The sequence below is a fragment of the Coturnix japonica genome, chromosome 4 (assembly GCF_054131305.1).
Source record: "Coturnix japonica strain WE chromosome 4, WE-NBRP24, whole genome shotgun sequence".
Lineage (NCBI taxonomy): Eukaryota > Metazoa > Chordata > Aves > Galliformes > Phasianidae > Coturnix > Coturnix japonica.
Window position 1 is genome coordinate 29,457,400 of NC_140666.1, and position 19,962 is coordinate 29,477,361.

Genomic DNA, 19,962 nt, shown 5'->3' on the forward strand with positions numbered 1-19,962 from the left:
TCCTGCCTCTCAATACCCTTTTCTCTTGATGCTTAGGGGAAGAAATGATATATCCAACATAGAAGAATGACATGTATGTATTCAGAGATCGTGATATGCTTTTCCAAGGTGGAAGTTTTATGTCTATAGTTAGTGTATTTCACTTTTCACATTTCTGTGTGAAAAGATTATAGGTCTTAGATGTCCAGATGCATGGTTGGTCACCATGGAAAAGGCTGTAGTCTTTTCTTAGAAATTTATCTTTAGGCAATTATTTCAGATACAAACGTAATGTTGCATTTTGAGAGCATTATCTAGCTGTAGGTGTTCCTGTTCATTGCAGGGGAGTCAGACTAGATGACCTTTAAGAAACCCTTCAGACTCCGGAGATTCTACGATTGTATCAGATTTTAGAAAGTGGAAGCTATTTTTGCAGGACTTTCTATGAAGACCAGTTGTGGCATATGGCCAATGCGTCAGCCTCCACGAAATGAGGTCCAACAAGTTTTTTCATGCTTACCATTTTATCTTAATTTGAGTTTTAACTGTTAGAGCTGAAGCAGAATTGGAATTGTGAAAAGAATAATAATCAGGCAAATGAAGAAATACGGATGCTAATCCTTCTGCGGGGATACTCTAGACTGCATTTGGCTTGTTCCTTAGATTCAGAAGTTAATAAATCAAGTGATAGGTTGGTTTGCCAGCAAAACGTTTTTGTATGCATTTGAATAGTCTTATTTAGGTATAATAATATTTTACTGATGTTGAAAACTGGTGAAAATAGATCACTTGCAGTAGAAGTATTAACCCATGTAGCATTCATGTGATGGTAACAACAGAATCTTTTTTTCCCTTTGGAGGGAAAGAGGAAGGAAAGAAACTGAATTCTTATTTAAATACTTTTATTATTACAACTGATTATACACAAAAATTTCTGCTGTTGTCAGGAGTAGTTACTGTTAAACTGTTGAATTTTTCCTGTATCTCTATCTAACGTACTTGATGACCAATATGTATTTGTAGGTGAGATGAGTGAAAGCCGAGCAAAGAGAATTCGAATAAAGGAAGTTGATGGCTGGACCCTAAGGATACTTATTGATTATATTTACACTGCTGAAATTCAAGTTACAGAAGAAAATGTGCAGGTAAGACCAAGAATAACTTCTTCAACAAAAGGGACGTAATCCACAGAATCATTTAATTTGTCAGTCTGGTTAAACTCTGGCAAAGGAAATCTCATCTGTAAGCTGGAAGTTTTCCAGACCCTGTGCTTACAGAGCAAGCAATCATAGCATTTAAATTCTGGGTCACATTGGAAGACTGAAGTAAATTAAGTCCGTTGACTTTAATGTGCTTTGGAACCAAACCTTATGTAATGCAGTAAAATAGATGATTTACTCAGCCTAAAAATTAGTGCTGTCAGCCACCTCTGTACCACCCCCTCTCTGGTTCTTCAATGTAATTTACATAAACAAAAGTAGATTTCCTCATAAATGTGTACCGCGTCTTCCAGTTAGTATTCTGTTTGTCAGATTTATTATAAATTTATAAATTATTTTCTCCTGTATCTAGTTGGTGGCCAGTCATGCAAGAATTTTTAGCTTGTTCTGCTTCTTAAATCAACTAATTTCTAGCATGAAAGTTTTTGCCCATCCTACACAAGCAGAGCTGATCATTTTTTTTAATCAGATGTGCCAAAAGCTAAAACTTCAGTTAGATTAGAGCAAACATAAGCTTAGAAAAATAGAACTTATGAGGACAGGGTAGATTTTACTTCCACTGTCTTCTGATTCAGCTTAGATTTTTGGTAAGTTAAGAAGTAGTTGCATAACAGTTGTTATGTTTAATTGGTTTTTGTTTTTTTTAATTAAAAAAAAAAACAAACAAAAAAAACTTCTGTCTTCTATTCCCTTGTTTCTGCTTTTGCTCTGTCCTGGATTGCTAGAAATTGCTTTGTTGCCCTTGCAGGACTCAAGTAATATTGCTGTATTTGGCACTGAGAACTTTTGTTGCAATTGTATGTTCCAAAATTGATAGATTTTACTGGGCATTAAGTTAAAATCAAAAGCTTTCTTACTAGCTGCTGAATCAGATGGAATCATTGGTATTTTTACTTATGCTTGACTGAAGGCCTGGCAATGAGATTTCATACTACCAACTTGAAATATACAACTAAGCTCATGTTTTAAATCGTGCCGTAAGTCTTTTGATTCTTCAATATTGATTTATTGTTATCTTCTAGAAGAGTTGTTTACTTTGTTTGTTGACGGATGTATATAGTGCAACCTGACTGAATTTATGCTGTATTTTGCCAGTCTGGTGGTTGTACAAATCTCTGTTTTGCTGCAGCAGGCCTTGGGCAAAAATCCAATGGTGTCAAGTACGCCCTAGTTGATCTCTTCTGGCTTGGTCATCCTCACTTTTCATCCTTCAAGCATAATATTCTGTCTTGCTTACATACCTTAATGACCATAATCTGATACTGCTGAAGCATGTCAGACTGCATTTGAGAGGCAGCCTACTATATTTTGGCTGCACATGTATTACCTAGAAGGGTGCATTTTAACCTGATGTTGCCAATACTAGTTCTTATCTGTTCATGGGAAGGAAAGGGTGCTGTTCTATTTCTCCTTGTACAAGACTCGTTAAAAGGTTTAAATCTCCCAAATCTGATAGCTATCATTTTCATAGCTCCTGATGACCTGACTGTCTGAAGATGCATGTAATAAAGTTGTGCTTGGTAAAACAAATAATATTGTGTGTTGAGGGATATTACAAGTTTGTGGGTAGTTAAGCATTGGGAAGACAGTCAAACTTTTAAGGATTTATTATAATATAATTATACCCTAACATTGATGGTGAATATATTTATGACTAGTATTGAATGTAAAGGTTATTCTTCATTTGCCATCTTCGTCTTTATTAGTACTAGATTGTACTATTTATTTGCATTACAGTAGAGGCAAACACTACAGATGAAGCCTAACACACTGATACAAGACTCTTTCTTTAAATTTGAAATCTGAAGTGGAAAAAGTGTAGAAATCTGAAAATGTAAAATCCTAGCATAGACTCTTAGGCCTTGCTTAAGGCTATGTTCACTTGATCAACATCTTACATGGTCTAGCTCTCGATTTCCTATCTGTAACAGAAATAAATATCTCACCATACTTTTTAGCCATACTGTAATGGTTCAGAATTCACAGTTTCTGAATACAGATCCATGAAAACCGAAGATGCCATGTCTCTAACTTTTTTATACTCAAGCTAATGCAACTTAACAGTGTCAACGGGAGCTTCAGCTTGGAGGTAGCTGCTTGCAATTCTAATTCTGATATCCTTCATGGAATTTCAAGCATGGTATTCTTTCTTTTCATATCATACATAGTAAGGATTGGTATTGAATTCATTTCTGATATGTGATGCTCATAAAAGGCAAGAATGCTTCACATTTAAATAATGCAGAACTGCTAAGCAGTCTTTGACATTAAAATAGCTGTGTTGTATATTTATGAAAACTAATTATAAATGAATACTCAGTGCTGTAGGCAAGTTCGCTAGTCCTCAACAGGAAAGCAACTGAGCTTCTTTCATTAATATCTTACTTGATATAGGCATGAACAGGAGACTTCTCTATTAAAGTGCCTTCAGAAGTTCTAAGTGAGAAACATCCTTGTTTCCACTGTTGTGTTATCATTTGTATGTTTCTGAGCAAAGGAGACCTAGAAAAGTCCATTGTAATCAATGACTGAGGAAAAAAACACATTCACTCAGTGCACTGAACTATCAAAATTGGAAGAGGCCCTCAGTACTACTTGTTATCACTGTATTAGTTAAGCATAAAAGAGATCATTGTTCTTTTCTGCAGTTTTCAGTTTTGTGTCAATAGGTTTTCCTGCACCCCTCGCAACTGTTAGACAGCTGGTGTATGAAAAAACATGCTTATATGTTTGTAATTTTTTTCTCCCAATATTTGTTCTTCATGTAAAGTAAGTTATTTTATCATTCTTTCCTATTAGCACTCACTTTACAGAATGCAATCATGTAATTCCTGTCATTTTTACACATTGTGATGATTCTCTGTACTCAACTCCATTTTTTCTTTTATACTTTTTTTCCTCCAGAAATTAGCTGTCAGGCAATCCTATATCACGTTTTCACATTTTAAGAGATAATAGAAATCAATATTTTTCAGAAGGGAAATCAATTTTCTTTCATGTGACTTTTTTTCAGCTTCCATGTAGATATTAACTACATGCAGTACACAGTGTTGGAAGAGTCAGTCACTATAAGAAGCTCATGCTTGAATAACTCTTCCACACTGTGTGTATGCTTTTCAGCATGTGTTTAGTCAGCCTTGCATCTCAAATACATTGGAGCAGGAACACGAGAAGAAATTCCTGCATTTGTTCATAATCTGTGGCTTTGGCATTGGCTTCAGAGGTCAGCCTGGTAATGTGGTGTGTAGAATGTGGTTGTGGTAAATGTGGTATAAAGTTCTGGACATTAATTAGGTCCCTTTCTGGTTCTGTGCTATGACTGTCTACTCCTACAGTTGTGATGATAAAACAGTTTTCTGAACTATATTATAAACCAGATCACAGAACTGAGCTAAAAAAAAAATAAAAAAAATAAAATTCAGCACTTCCCTTTATGTGTCTTTCTGAGGTGTTATTTTTAACTTGTTTTCTTGCTGCCTGGGGAAAACCTTACAGTCAGCTTCACTTTGGACCTACCAATAAACATAGTGCCTTACTTTCTAACAAGAAGTGTGCACAAAAGATAGCAGAAGGGATAATTACAAATCCTAGTATTTTTCCAGAGCTCTTTCTTGGCACATTCTTCCCTTTGAAGAATTTTGTTAGGTATAACCAGTAAAAAATCCAAAATCATGAATATGATTTAAAAAAAAAAAACAAACAACTATTTCTTGTACTCATTTTTTGAAATTAAGCAATAGCAATGTTTATACAATAATAAACAAACATACAATTCAGATCTATGCTTCTGTTATAACTATTAACTATTCAGGCATAGATTGCCATCTGAAGTATAGTGTGTGCTTCCATTCGTATTGTGTTCCAGGGCATGGTGACGAGAGTTGCCAGCATGCTTAAGGTGCTGTGAGGACAAGACTACTTCTGTCATGCATGATCTTTTCTGGGTACTAATTTAAAGGCAAAAATAAAATTCTGTGCAGCATGTAATGTCTCTTATTCGTTCTGCTGAACATTCCGGTAAACTCAGGATCAAGAAGCTTGGAATAAGTAGTTATATTTAGAAGTGGTCTGTTTGTGACATATCACCTACAGTTTTGTGTGGGTTGGATGTATGAAATGATCACTGCTTAAGGGCTGAAAGTTCCTTTTGAAAATGGTGAATTACCAGAACAACCAAGCTGGTAGCAAAATAGTGTTTTAACTTATACCTGTTTCTTATGATGGTTTCAGATTCCTTCCTTCAATACCATTTCCACTAAGGGACAGGTATGATGGTTTATTGGATTTTAATTAAGAATGTGGTTCAGGATCATAGAATCACAGAATGGCTTGAGTTGGAAGGGGTGTTAAAGCCCGTAGGTTTCCATACCCGAGCTGCATGACACTGGGTTAGGCTGCCCAGGGCCTCATGCAACCTGGCCTTGAATACCTACAGGGATGGCACATCCACAGCTTCTCTGGGCCGCTTAATTGTAATGGGATTGCCTCCTCAACAAATTACTGCATATCAGTTGAACAGTAACAACTGTTTTTGCTTTTAGCTTGAAGAAAATATAAAATAACTTGGTATAAGCCAGTCTATAAGACTCACATTAATATGTGTGAGCACTTAATGATCAAATTACTTGTATTGCTTGTATTTGAGCTTGGAGCCAGAATACTTTGGGGAATGTTTTGATACTTAATCAAGCTTTATCCTCAAATGGTATATTTTGTTTATACAAATTGATGATTAAACTGCCTGTCTTTATGTGTCTTAGCAGCAGTATGATGTATGAAGAGCATAAAACAAATGCTGCACGTTCCTGGAAAATAAATTTGTTTTAAATACCAAACACTGACTGCTTTTTGAGAATTTGAAAAGCCTATCATTAAATTATACTCTTTGAATGCTCCAGAGCATCTCTGTTTCTCTTACTGGATGAAAAGTTATCCATTACCCTTCAGAGGGTTGTATTTGTTTTTCTTTATGAACACATATGTTTTCCAGTTTAGATGGGGTAGACTTCTTTTTTGAACTGAAGACTGATTGTCCTATACAAACTCATGATTGGGTATTACAAGAGGAGAGAGTTCATTTAAGTACTTGAACAGAGATGTGAATTCTGTGTTCTGGAACTGTGCCTTCTGCTGTGTAAGGGGGTAGGAGAGATAAAAGGAATATTTGTTCAATTGAACTGAATGCTGTGAAGGTTTCACTGAATCTTACCATAAGCTAAGTTCTAATTTAAATCTATCATATATATATAATTGCTTTGAGTCAAAGGAAGGCTGAAAGTTCTTCCACAGGATCTGGGCTTTTCTCCACCAGAGAGCAAATTATAGATATGCCTGGAAAAGAGGTGCTACACTTGATTCAGGAACCTGAGATGTACAGGAAGGGAATGAGTTTGATCTTAGTGTATTTGCAGATATGCTTCTCTAGCCACCTCTTCTTCAAGGGGCTTCTGATCATCAGAGCAAGGGAAACAGATGAAGCAAAAGCACTGTGTTGGAAAGAAGTAGAGCTAGGTAGGCTTAATCTAGGCCAATACATCCCTATTTGTCATAACCAATACACAAAGACTAAGAGATAATTATCGCAGGTCCAGTACCTACCCTGTTACACACTGTTGAAATGCAGTGCCTCTGGAGATAAAATGTAATGTCAGAATAGTTTTCAATTAGGATACCATACACTAGACAGTGCAAGTGTTGAGACAATATGGATAGCAATAGCAATTTTCCTGGCTATAAGCAGATCCACGTAACTTGTTAAGACTGTTACTGCTGTACTGCAGGTTAAATTTGACATCCCTTAAGTTTGCAGGCTGGTTATTGGTATGATAAAGACTTTTTGTTTACTCCATTTTGCTTCATTTATTGACCACAATTGCTTGTTGACAGTATTTTCAATTTATCTTTGGCTATCCTGACCTTTGGCAGGGAGGTTGAAACTAGATGATCTTTAATGTTCCTTCCAACCCAAGCCAGTCTACACTTCAGACTGTGCTTGCTCTTCCCACTGAATTCCTTGCTATGATGTTTATCAATTGAATGCGATATTTGAGTTATTAGATATATCTTCTAAGCTAGGGCTGATCTTCCCCACAGTTCTTCATACAGCTCTCCTTATGTGTCCCTGCAGCACCAGGACAGAGACTCCTTAAAACCTTTTTGTCTTGATTTCGGAGTCTTTCCAGATGTACACAGCCACTTGCTTGAGAACAAGTTAAGAGCAAAGCGTGGCCAACCTTATGGCTTTTTACTCTCACTGTTTAACTGCAGGTGCTGGGAAAGGAAATCCTGGGCTATGTAAGCATCTTCATTCTCGGCCAGAGGGTTTTCTTCTAAGACTTCTTGTTCAACTTGGCATGATTGTCAATAAAAATGAAGATACAGTTTAGGTCAGGAAATGCTATTGCTATTGAGTATGTTATACTTCTTTTCCTTCCAAAGAAAGTTTTATGTGGTGACTGTGTTTGCTGTGAGTTTTTTCTTATGCTGGCCCAAAACAATGAAAAAAAGATGGAGCAATATTGTACTCTTTTCCTTGTCAATAGTTTGCAGTAGGTTTTTTTTGTTTTTAATAATAATAATATCTTTAACTTCAGTGTGAAGTCAATAAGGATTTTGACAGCATCTTTTGAGCTGAAATCTGCGAATCTGTATTTTTTGTGTTAAATCTAATTTGCCAGTACCTCTCAGCTAAGTAGCCTGGTGCAACCCATATTTTTATAGACAAACTGTTAGGCCAAATGTTCATTAAAACTGTACAACTATCTTTCAAGCTGTTCATATAGTTTTATTTTTCTGAACTGATATTGAATGTACATTTTGAACAGATTTTTCTGACAATTGACGCTGTTTCTCCAAATGATTTTTCTTTCCATATAGAGCAAAATAACATGAAATGTTAAACTGTCATACTGTGTGACTTCTCAGCACCACTCAAACAGAAATGGTCTCTGTGCTGCATTGTGGTGCCTCAAATGGGCACAAATGGAATCTTGTTTCAATGTTTTGACCTATTAAGGATGTGATAATCATCCTGCATGCTGCAACTACTTGCAATACCTGTCCCTGCAGCAAGAATATATCAGATTTTTAAAAATTTTTTTAGCTGCCATGTGAAGGGCTAGGTGTTAAACCATATGCCTGCACTCTTTTATTACTTCTCTGCATTCCTGTAGATAGCAGATAATTTGTCACGACCTGGCTTTTAGGAATGAGGTACAGGTACGTCGTATCTCCTCAGGCTGAAGCAGTTTCTGCTCTGACAGACTAAATAGAAGTGTCGATTGCATTATTTTTTTAGATGAAAAGCTGTTGTCAAAAATGTGTAATTAACACTGTGTAATTACTTGAATTCAGGAATGTCAAGAGAAAACATTTTTCTTCTGTAATAATAGCACCAAGGCATTTTAAGACTGTGGCCATGTCCTAGATTGCAGACTCACCCAGCTTTTCTGCTTGCTCCTTTCGTGAAGTTCTCGGGCCTTGCCCTTGGTAGACCCTTTTTGGAACAAAGGAAAGAGAAAGCTGAAGGTCCGGGAGTTGGACTTGGTGTTCCATATGGGTCTCTTCCAACTCATGATATTCTTTGACTTTATGACACGTTAATAAGAAACAGTAAGGATATCTGGACTGATGTATTTACTTTTTAATTGATATTACATCTCTATTATTTCTTTGACAATCTCTCGAATGATAATTTCTGCAAAATTTTGAAACCCTACCCCCCCACAGTGCTTTATAAGGATAGTGAGATGCTATCTCTTGAACCTGGGTATGAGAGGTGGATATTCTGTTTAGTTCTGGAGAAGTTAGAAAGCTTCTCATGATGTTCTGCTCCCTCATGTTTCATAGCCTCCACCAGTGGGTGTTTGCTGGACATGGTTTGATCTAGAAACCATATTTTTATGCTGTTCCTCATTTCTTACACTGGTGTCATGGAGAGCTAAATCTTTGTATCCATAAATGATTTTTTTCCCCCAGATTTCAGGCAATTGCACTAATTCTTTAAAGTGTTTTTCTTTTAAAACCTTTTATATAATAAAGCTATTGAGTTTCAGAAGCTATCAGTGGTAGGTGGTTTTATTTCCTTAACACAAATTAAAGCTTTAGGAGAAGATAAAATTCTTTTATGGGATGATCTTATAGAGCAGTAAAATTAAACAAGCTTTTGGTCTTCCTGCTGATCTCTATCATGGCTGTGATGGCATTTCTGCTAAATTTTGGAAATTTTTGTAACTTATGAAATGGTAAACCAAATCTGTCATATTAAAATGTTTTATTAAATTACTGGTTTCATGATTAAAACTGAATTATAAAATCAGTTAACCTTAAGAAGGTTGAAACCACTGTCTATATGGTAATCCAAACTTTCACTTTTATTCTGGAAAGTTCTGATAGCATTAAAGGATTGCTGACACTGCAGAGAGGTATTTAAATCCAAACACAAGTGAGTTTCATTACAAAACCTTTTAATAGAAATATTAAGTTATAATGACAATTAATTTAATGTTGGACTAAACAGTCTTATGTTTCTTTAAATGTCTTGGTCATGTCTTGAAAGTGTACCAGTAGAGTACAACGGTATTTTGCTGTTATATGTATTTTATATGCTATGCCTCATGCAACCATCTGGGTTGTCTTTTTTGACCTTCCCCTACCCCTTTTTTAATCTGTGACAGTGGTTTTGAGGTCTTAATAATGTGAGGGTGAAACTAGCGTATGCCTTAGCTGGAGTACAGACAGTGGCGTACTACTTTAATTTGTATGCAGTGTAAGATGTGTCAGGCAACAGTAAATGATCTAATTTTTCCAGTGGAAAAAATCCTACAATGCATTCCTCATTTGCTTATACGTGATGGTATGTCAAGAAAGTGCACGTAGGAGTGAAGGGAAAAGAGAAAGGTAATCTTTCTACACGTGTATTTTATTACTAATACAAGCTTCATTAAATTGTGCTTTGAATGAGTAAGCTTTGCATAAAAGGCCTGTGGTCTTTGCTGACTAAAATACCGAGCAAAGAGATTTTTAGGGAGCCTTATTCTATTAGTTTTTAAATGTGTGTTGAATACTGTGTATTTTTGAGTACGTATTTTTCCCCATGGCATATCTTTTATGGCACTAGCTGTTATGTATGTGCAAAATAGAAACTGTCTTATTTCTCATGCACAATGTTCATTAGTTTTGTGTAGTGCCAAACAGATGTGTTTTATATGTAGTCACTCTTTTCTGTGATTCTTTTTCTTAACACTGCAGAACTGGAGTGTTTGGTTTGGCTGAATGTGTATTCCATGCTGATGTGGCTACTAAATATGCCTAAGACATTTCATTTTCTTACTTGGTGAAGTAAGTATTCTTAGTAGAAACACACTATTTACTTAGCATGAGGAAGGTGCTGGGGGCCTGCAAATGTAGTATCCTGAAACTCAAGACAGCTGCAGCTCCGTGTCCCTGAGGCCCAGCCAGTAGTGAGATTGTGTAATTCCAGTAGGTACGTACACCGACACATACTAACATGAATACATGTATCAGTGCAAACAATCAGTGCTCGTGTAAACATAAACAGCACGGTGGAATAGAATTCCTCCATGTGGGAGGAGTGGCACCCACTGACATTCATCAACACTTACTGAACACTGATGGAGACAAAGTAGTGGATGTGAGCACAGTGAGGCAATGGGTGGTATATTTAATCAGTGATGACCATGGCAGTGGATCATCTCTGCTGGTGCGGATTTTGATGAGTGCAGTATGCAGGCTGTTGTTCATCACTGGTGAACATACACAGCTAATGATAGCAACTGTGATGAAAAATAATGTTTTGTAGCTGAGAATTTGCTTATCAAATAGCATTATACTCATTGTATCTCTTGTTGTTTCTATGGAAATAAATAAGAGGTATTACTTTCAGATCTATCTATGCATTTTACTGTCTCCTCCATTTGTTTCATTAGTTGAGAGTGACAGAGTGAAGTTCCAGGATATAAGGAGCAAAAAAAATTTGTGGTTGGGCAACTGCTCTTTCTGGACAGCTTTAGCTTTGGTTAAGACAGAAATAAATGATAGCAGGAATATAAGAAACCAGGAAAAGGAATTGTTACGCAAATATGGCAAATGTTGTTTCCTGAGATACTCTTGTTTTTGCTTTCCTGAATTCTTTTCTACTCTAGGTACCTTCCTGCTGTTTCTGTGTTGTCTGTGTGACACTGTATGGAGTCATAGAATGGTTTGAGTTGGAAGGGCCCTTTAAGATCTTGTAGTTCCAGCCCCCTGCTATAGGCAGGAACACCTACCACTACATCAGGTTGCTCACAGCCCCATCCAACCTGGCCTTGAATGCCTTCAGGAAGGGGCACCCACAGCTTCTCTGGGCAACATGTTCCAGCATCTCTCCAGACTCACAGTAATTATTTTCTTCCTAATATCTAGTTTAAATCTACCCTCTTCTAGTTTAAAGCTATTTTCCCTTTGCCCTGTTGCTACCTGCCCATCTAAAAAGTCCATCCCCAGCTTTCCTGTAGGCCCCCTCCAGGTACTGGAAAGTCTCAATGAGCTCTCTCTGGAGCCTTTTCTTCTTCAGACTGAACAGCCCTAGTGTTCTCAGCCTGTCCTTGTAGGGGAGGTGCTCCAGCCCTCTGATCATCTTCATAGCCCTCTTCTGGACCTACTCCAACAGCTCCCATAGTCCTCTTGTGTTGAGGGCCCCATAACTGGGCACAGTACTGCAGGTGGGTTCTCATGACAGCAGAGTAGAAGGGCAGAATCACTTCCCCCAGCCTGCTGGGCACACTTCTACTATGATTCATATTTGACTGGTGTTACCCAGCTGAAACAGGTAGACAGGAGAGCATGAACCTTGGAAGAGTGAAGAGAAAGCTGAATGGATATTTTGAGCTGTCTTATCACAGTTTGTAGCTGCTGAAGATAAATAAGTCAGGGAAAAGCAGAACTGAAACACAGTATGAGATATGAAGATGAATCTTCAATTTGGATCATACGACACAAGACTTGAATTAAAATTTTCTAGGGTTGCAGAAGAATCTTGGACTATCAAATGCCTGCCCCTGTTAGGGGGGAGGCAGAGAACCTAGAATTTCTTCTGTAGAAAGGCTAAGCTCTTACAGACTGCATCACAGATTCTCCATGTCTCAAATTCCTTGTTACTTCAAAAAGTGTTTTTAGGGCTGGATGCAAAACAAGTGTTGGTTCTACTTATTTGGAACGGAAATTTCTGGGTAGAGAATATGACGAGGCTTGTAGCTTGACTTCACCAGAGAGCTTTAAGTAAGATCCAAGGAATGAATCAGAAACTCGTGGAGGAGGTGGTGGGGTGAGATCGAAGTGGGGTTGAGACAGGAATATATCATGGAAGAGATACTAATCTGTACTCCTGTTTTTGATAAACATGTGATTCTGATTGCTGTAGGAGGTGTATGGGAAGTCACTGTGGGATTTAAATGGGCATGTTTAATTTAAATGATAAAAAGAATAAAACACTTTCGCTCAGCGTTGCAGCTCTAAATATAACAGCTGTTCATTTCCTGCATATTGTTTCTTTAATGAGTGATTTAGAGAACGTGTGGGTTGCCAGAGCCATGAGTGAGCAAGGTGCCAGGAACTAATTAAGGCAGAAAGTCCCATTTATACTCAAGTACTTTACAAGGTGCATGCTCTTACAGATCAAGGACAGAGAGAGAGGTTAAAAGAGGAGTTATTGGAGCAAATACATAAAAACATTAGATCAGTAGGGTATTAGGGATTTTATAGACATACCTAAAAGTAATTCTTGCATACCTGTAAGGAGAAGAATTTTTTTAAATGAGGTGGTCGAGATTGTATAGAAGTGTTATATTCTTAGCTGGCTATATACTGCAGCTTCAGTTCTGATTCTGGTAAATAAGTACAATGCTGCTTGTGATCCAGAGTATTAAAGAAACAAGGTGTTGGTTGTTTTTGTTTTCTGTTAGTGTCAGGTAATGTGAGTGAGTTTCAAACTGTGTCTGTATTACAGTTCTGAGTCATGCACCGCTCCTAAAAACTCCTATAGTTCTTTGAGTGGTCCAGAAATAACTGTATCAAAGGCTTTTGAAAGTCAAGTTAGTTGTAGTCCCTCTTAAACTGCTCATGTGATGAGCAATAAATAGATCAAAAATCCCTAGGGAGCACAGGAAGAAATAGGAATAAATAGAATGATCAAATGGTTTGTGTTGTAAGGGCTGTTTAAGATCACCTAGTTCCAACACCCTGCTATAGGCAGGGACACCTCCCTCTAGACCAGGTTGCCCACAGCCCTATCCAGCCTGGCCTTGAATGCTTCCAGGGAGAGGGGGTATCTAGAATATCACTGGGTAACCTGTTTCAGTGTCTCACCACCCTCAAGGGAAATAACTTTTTCCTAATATCTAGTCTAAGTCAACCCTTTTCCAGTTAAAAACCATCTTTTTTTCATCCTGTCACTACCTTCCCATCTTAAAAAGCTCCTCCTCAGTTTTTCTATGGGCTCCTTCAGGTCCTGGAAGGCTGCTAGAAGGTCCATTTGTCAAATCCATTTTTCTCCAGTTTGGCGACCAAGATGATGTGTGGGACAGCGTTGGTTTTCACTATAACCAAATGGTTGTAATAATGTAAAGAAGGATAGGTTTGTTTTTATTATTTAGAAAAAGATGTAGATAATAAACTGGTTTAAGCATTTTTCAAGAACAGACAAAAATAGGAAATTTCACTGCTTTCTAGATAAACAGTATGTTGGGCTGGCATGATGGCATGCTGGTTTAAGCGTTGGAACATAGAATGCATATGTGCATTATATATCTATATTCACAAAAATAAAAAATTGAAATACTCCTATGTATTGCTGTGTTCTACTTTAACAACTTTTCCTAGAATATAATAATATACTGAAGTCACTTCAGGAAAAACTTTTCCTCTTTGTGAAATCGTGATTTTAAAAAAGGAGTACATAAAGTGATGTAGTAGCTTGTGTATGTCACTGTATATAAGTCATTGTTCCCATCTGTAAGACTGTGCTGAATAGACTAAAATATGACAGGAAGAGCACATTCTGGGAATGACTTAAAGCTGTTAAAAGCATAGAAAATCTATCAGTCAAGAAAGGCGAGTAATTTGGGCCTGTTTTAAGATTGACTCTGAGATAACTAGAGAACAACTTGATGTTTTTTCTCTAATACTGTATTTGTTCTACATACTCCACTTACCCTCTTTAATGGTAAAATAATGAGTTATTTACAAGGACTATACCATATATAATGCCTCCCGTCTTATTATGTTGGCCCACCATGTCAGAAGTATGCAGGCTCTTGTTTGTTATGGTGAAAATGCATAGCTAATGGTGGTGGAAAATAATGTTTTGTAGCTGAGAATGTGTTCCATCAAGTAGTGTTATTTTAGTTTTATAGCTGAGTTTCTGTGGAAATAAGGAGGACGTATTATATTCAGATCAATCTATATGCTTAGGCTGAGGGATTGTGAGTTCCTTAAGAAATATGGAGAGGAGTGCTCAGAAACACCCCTGTGCATGCCTAAATGTTTGACTGTGAATGGATGGAGTCTGTTGCTGCAAAATGCATGTGAGAAATAGTTCAGGATGCAGAATGTGAGCAGTGTGCTTCTCTAGTCTATTGGATAGTTCAGAAAGATGTACCTTAGCTGTGGATCTTGGGTTACCATTGAATGGACAGTGTTCTACAACAGGTCTTCTTACCCACTAAGGTTTACGTCCTGAATTAAATGAGTGCATAGCTGCTCCATTTCTGGGTTAAGTTTGCCTATTTTACTTTCCTTCCTCCTAGGCTTCCTCTTTTTTTTTTTTTTTCCCTTGGAAAGGGAGAAGAGGAACGAGTGGGGAATGTTGGCAGTGCTCTGAAGCTTCAGTCCAATCAGTACCAAGTTTAACCACACGTCAGTGAAGGGAGGAGTACTTTAAAAGATTCTGTCTTGAGATGACTGCTAAACTTGCTTCCTGTATGGCTGAAACTGCGGGTGAATTCCCTGACTGGTTCCAGTAGAGGTAGACGAAAGTAGTTCTAAGGGCAAAATTTTACCGTTGTTCCTTTTATCTTCCATTCCATCTTAACAGAAGCCTGTGTGCTAGACCCAGCAATGAGCTGTCATCACCACCACAGTCTTTTCCTGTATTCTTACAAACTCAGAAAACACCAGACTCTTGTCCTTTATATTCCTGTACTTTTGTTTTTTTAACTGCATAGCATTGACTGCTACCCTTTTTTCTTGAGTTTGACTGTAACTAGAAGTACCAGTTCTAAAATATTCTAAAAAGTGAGATGAATCCTTGTGCTTCAAGAACGAACAGTTCCTTGTGTTTCAAGGAAATACTCCTTGTGGCTGCTTTACTGCAGACTGTAGGATCTCATGCACCTTTTTCTGATGGATGTTCCTAGATGGCCTGAGATGAATAGACTATTGTTTTGGTCTAATATAGAGTCATCCAATATTTTCAGTATTGACACGAAGTAAGGTTTGTCTCAGAACAGATTGAAAGTGCCCAGCTTCTATAACAGAAGGATGTTAGCATTCTAAAAATGTCTTAAAAAGTAGGGTGGGAAGAACATGCAAATAGAAGAGCATGCAGAAAGGAAACATATATATGGATATATATAGATATATATAGATATATTTTTTTTCCACGCAGTTGACTTGGGAGAGATGCATTGCTTTTTCTTCTTGAGACAGAGATTTTATCCATTTTGAACATATGTTGAGCTGCAGAACTGTAAAGTTTTAGGTTAGCCTGGAAAATATTTTTAACTCTGTTTTATGGGCAGATAGGATTGGGATTCTGTTGTGATAGGAGTTATGACAAGCTGCAAGTTTGGTGTGGCCCAAAAGGAGGGGCAGGGAGGGAATGGGAAACATAATAACCAGGTAAGTCTCTGTAGCAGTCAGGACTGAGATCAGAAGTTTTCTGTTTCTTATACCTTGCTGCCTTCATTTTGCCGCTCTAGCACGTGCTTGCCCTTCTACTAGACATTAGTGAATAAGAACTTCTGTATGTAAGCTGCCTTCTCAGCTTGTCCAACTGTTCTGCGTCTATGATCTTTGAAATTATCAGGTTCCTAGACTGTATTAGATTCTCCTCTGTCAAGTTCTTTCATCTCAGCTATGACTTTTGCCATAGGCACCCATGCTTCTATTCCTATGTATGATAATTAAGCTACCTGATACTTTACTTGAAAGATAGCCGTTGCCAACTTGAATTATAGATAGTATTTTGCCCGTTTATAGTGTTCTATGCAAATGAGAGCATGTGTGCCCATTCACCTCTCTGTGAAATTCAAGGTGCTTATTATGAGTAAAGTGATGAGTAAAAGACTTTTCTCAATAAAATATAGAAACATTAGGGCTATATATATACATATATATGTATATATACACGCACATATATGTATATGTATATATACATGTATAACATACTGTTATGCTAAAAGCTCATTGTAATCAAATACTTTGAGTCTACCAAAGAGCCGTTTATTGCACATTAATTGTTCATCTTGTCTCAGTTTTTATTCTGGGGATAAGAACTATGTGTACAAAATATTTCTACTTCACGCTATTTCTGTTGTTCTGAGTTCCCTAGTTTTCTATTAATAGAAAAATTGGTATAGATACATCTTCTGAAGCAGAGAATGGGATGACAGAGATGGCAGAGGCTCATAATCTACTGTCTCTGTTACATTGCTGTTTATTTTCAGCACAGGCTTTATGGTTTGGAAATGGTGTTTCAATTCCTCCCTTTCAAGTCTGGCAGCAAATACTCAGTTATATTAGGAGAAAAATCCTTGTTACAAGTCAGTCAGTCTGTAATGAAAAATGAATGTATGCCTATAATTAGGGAATATTTTAAAAATGTTACCGTGATCTTTATAACCAAGCTCAGTGTATTTGTCAGTGGGATCTGATTCTGAAGGTGAGATGTTATGGTTCAATCCTATAGATTAAGCATATTACCTAAAAGCATCAGCTGATGCAGAGATCCTTTGTGGGTCAGCCTTTGCAGAACGATGACTACACAGAACTGCATACATTACACAGAGTAAGTTATGCTATCTTGCCTACTTATTTTTTTCAGCTTTTTAAGTCATTCTACAGGGAATCTTTGTGTTTTATTTGACTGGCTTAACACTTCAGCTCCCACAGTTAGAGAATAAATTGTGTAGTTCCTGAATGACAAAGTGTCAGCAGCAACTGGCTTTGTTGACTGTAGTCATTCTCAGTTAAGTTTACCTGTCACTAAGAAAATATGTAGTTGTCTTAATGCATCTGTATCATCTTTTAAGTTCTGAATTACAGTATGATGAATTATTGAGCTGCTGTTTTAGATTACTTGCTGTGCATATACTTAAATTCAGTGACCAAACTTAAATCATATTTCTATTGAATCAAAATGTGTGGTATTTTTCTCACTGAAAGAAAAATCTAAAATTCTAACTAAAAATATTTTAGGTTCAAGAATGCTTCACTACAAGTGAAATAATGTTGCTGTTCTATTTTGAGAAACTTTAACAGAAGCTGAAGATATGAAAGCTCATTGTTGTTAACAGAAATAACCATCAGGTTTTCTTTAGCCAAAACTATGCTGTTTCATGGTGGTTAGGGCACAGTTCTGACAGAGAAGATGTATGAAAATCCTCTTGTTCAACAAGGAAGCACGATTCTCCGTTGTAGACCAGACAGGTACTGTTAATTATAGTACTTTATTTGACTCAAGTGAGCCTTCTGTTCCTATGTCTGCTTTGTGAATGATTTCCACACTTTGCAAACCATCCTCTCAAATTCATCCCAAAACTTCCACATCTGTCTACCTTAGAAACAAGACAAAACAAAACAAAACAAAAAACCAAAAAACAAACAAATGAAAAACCCAAACACTAAAAGCACAAGAAAACAATGAAACAGGAACCTTCTCCTGGAATCTTTTAACTAGTAATTATGATTTCATTCAGACTAATCTAATGTGGTATCTCTTTTAAAGCCAGTTTTTGAGCAGATCAGTTCCTTCCAATAAACTGCATGTGATTGTAACTCTCATGAATTCTTAGAGATTGCAACACTAGTTAAAAAGCAAATATGTAAAAAATATGTAAAAAGCAAATATGTAAACCAGTTACTTTTACCTTATATAACTTAATCTCTGACACCACTTTATTAGTTGGGAACTCCTTAGTGTTTTTATAGATCATCTCTTAGTCATTCAAAATGTTATTGTGGTTGTTTGCCTGTTCTCAACTGAAAGTGCTCTGCCAACGTGTAGGTAGTGCTAAGGGAATGAAAAGCAACAGGACTGCATCTCTTTTAGCACTTTGATTCATTTATTTGATGCTATAAAACTGCCATCCACATCTGTATTTGTTATTTTGCTGGGCTTTTATAGCAGCACGCAATAGCCTATAAAATCAAGGACTGAAGACAGCCAAAAGCTACATTTAATAAGATGTGTGGTATCATGTTGTAACTCATGCACATTGTAAAATCCAGTACAGCATCTTATTAGAGTGTATTTCACACTAGAGCAGTATGTTCAACTTGCACATCTTGGCCTTGTAAAGTGACAAAATTTGTCAAAATTCTGTATTTTTTTTTCCTCCATAGATGCAAGTGTTAAAATGTTTGTATCCATTTTAGCGGTTTAATATGCGTACTGTCAAACAGCATGATTTCAGAGCAACGCAGAGTTATTTTGTTAGAATTAAGGCTGAATTTTAGTTACAAAGCAGTTTTGTTTATAGCAAAGATACACTTAGATGTGTATTTAAAAAAATACATTGTATTCAAATGATCTTAGGCCACTCTGTTCACTTCTTTCTTCCATGTGCCATAGCAATATAATAGACAGCAAGTTAAGGATTACTTTGAAATAAATATTTAGATAGAGGTTACATATTGTATTTCCTCAAGATTTTTTTTTTTCTTTTAATTTCTTATATTAACGTAGCTGCTGTTCTCTGAAATTGATTTAATTTTAATGTCAAAACTGAAAGTTTGGAATATCTACAATGAGCAAGGATGTAGCTCAGTGTCTTAGGTGCTTTTATGTCACACTGTGTTTAGTTTCCTCACATATCTGCTGTACTAGGCTAGGCACTTTCCTCATGTTACTGATACATTTTTCCCTTGCATGTGATTTAAAAATAGTGTCGTTTTTCTATTTTAGACAGCACACTATTCATTTCTCTTGGCATAGTCTGCATTGATTTTCATTGGCTTATTCATGCATAAAGCTGTATCTGAGTAATTCTTTGTTCGTGCTATGTGATCTTGTTCTCAAAATCTGCAGAAGGTTCTCAGAACCTCTCCTTGCTTACAAATATGTCATTGGTTACGTATATCAATCTGAAGTTAGGCAAGAATTGATCACATTTTAAAGAAATTCCAAGAAAACTAAGAATAGTGATAAATATATTGACTTAAACATTTTCATACTGCAGGTGATAAATCTAGTAGTGCAAAGATGAAGATGATGAAAGCAAGGGATAATAGCATGAGTTGAAACAAAGCTCCATTACTATATTTATTTACATTTATATTACTATAATTACTATATCAAATGGCTTTAAATCCCTAGGCGGAAAACTTTAATCAATTTAAATTTTACTTTGCACTGGACTTTTTTAATAAGCAGATGCAATTGAAGCAAGTTGCAGAAGGATTTGTCAACTGAATTGTGAGTGTCTCTGAGGATGGAGATTATGCTGCTTGCTGGGGTGACTTGTTCCAGCACGTAACCACCCTCGTG

At 36.7% G+C, this 19,962-nt stretch overlaps 1 protein-coding gene across 11 annotated transcripts in view; it reads left to right on the top strand.

The window, feature by feature from the left end:
* The window catches only part of KLHL2 (kelch like family member 2), a 57,869-nt gene that overhangs the window by 11,376 nt on the left and 26,531 nt on the right, over nt 1–19,962 (top strand). For 10 of the 11 annotated variants that reach the window (XM_085544815.1, XM_015860880.3, XM_015860881.3 and 7 more), the window contains one exon: nt 1,003–1,124. In XM_085544815.1, coding sequence (XP_085400941.1) covers nt 1,003–1,124 — 122 coding nt within the window. Of the gene's footprint in view, nt 1–455; nt 475–1,002; nt 1,125–19,962 lie in introns of those variants that run through there. The other variant, XM_085544819.1, reaches the window with a different exon arrangement.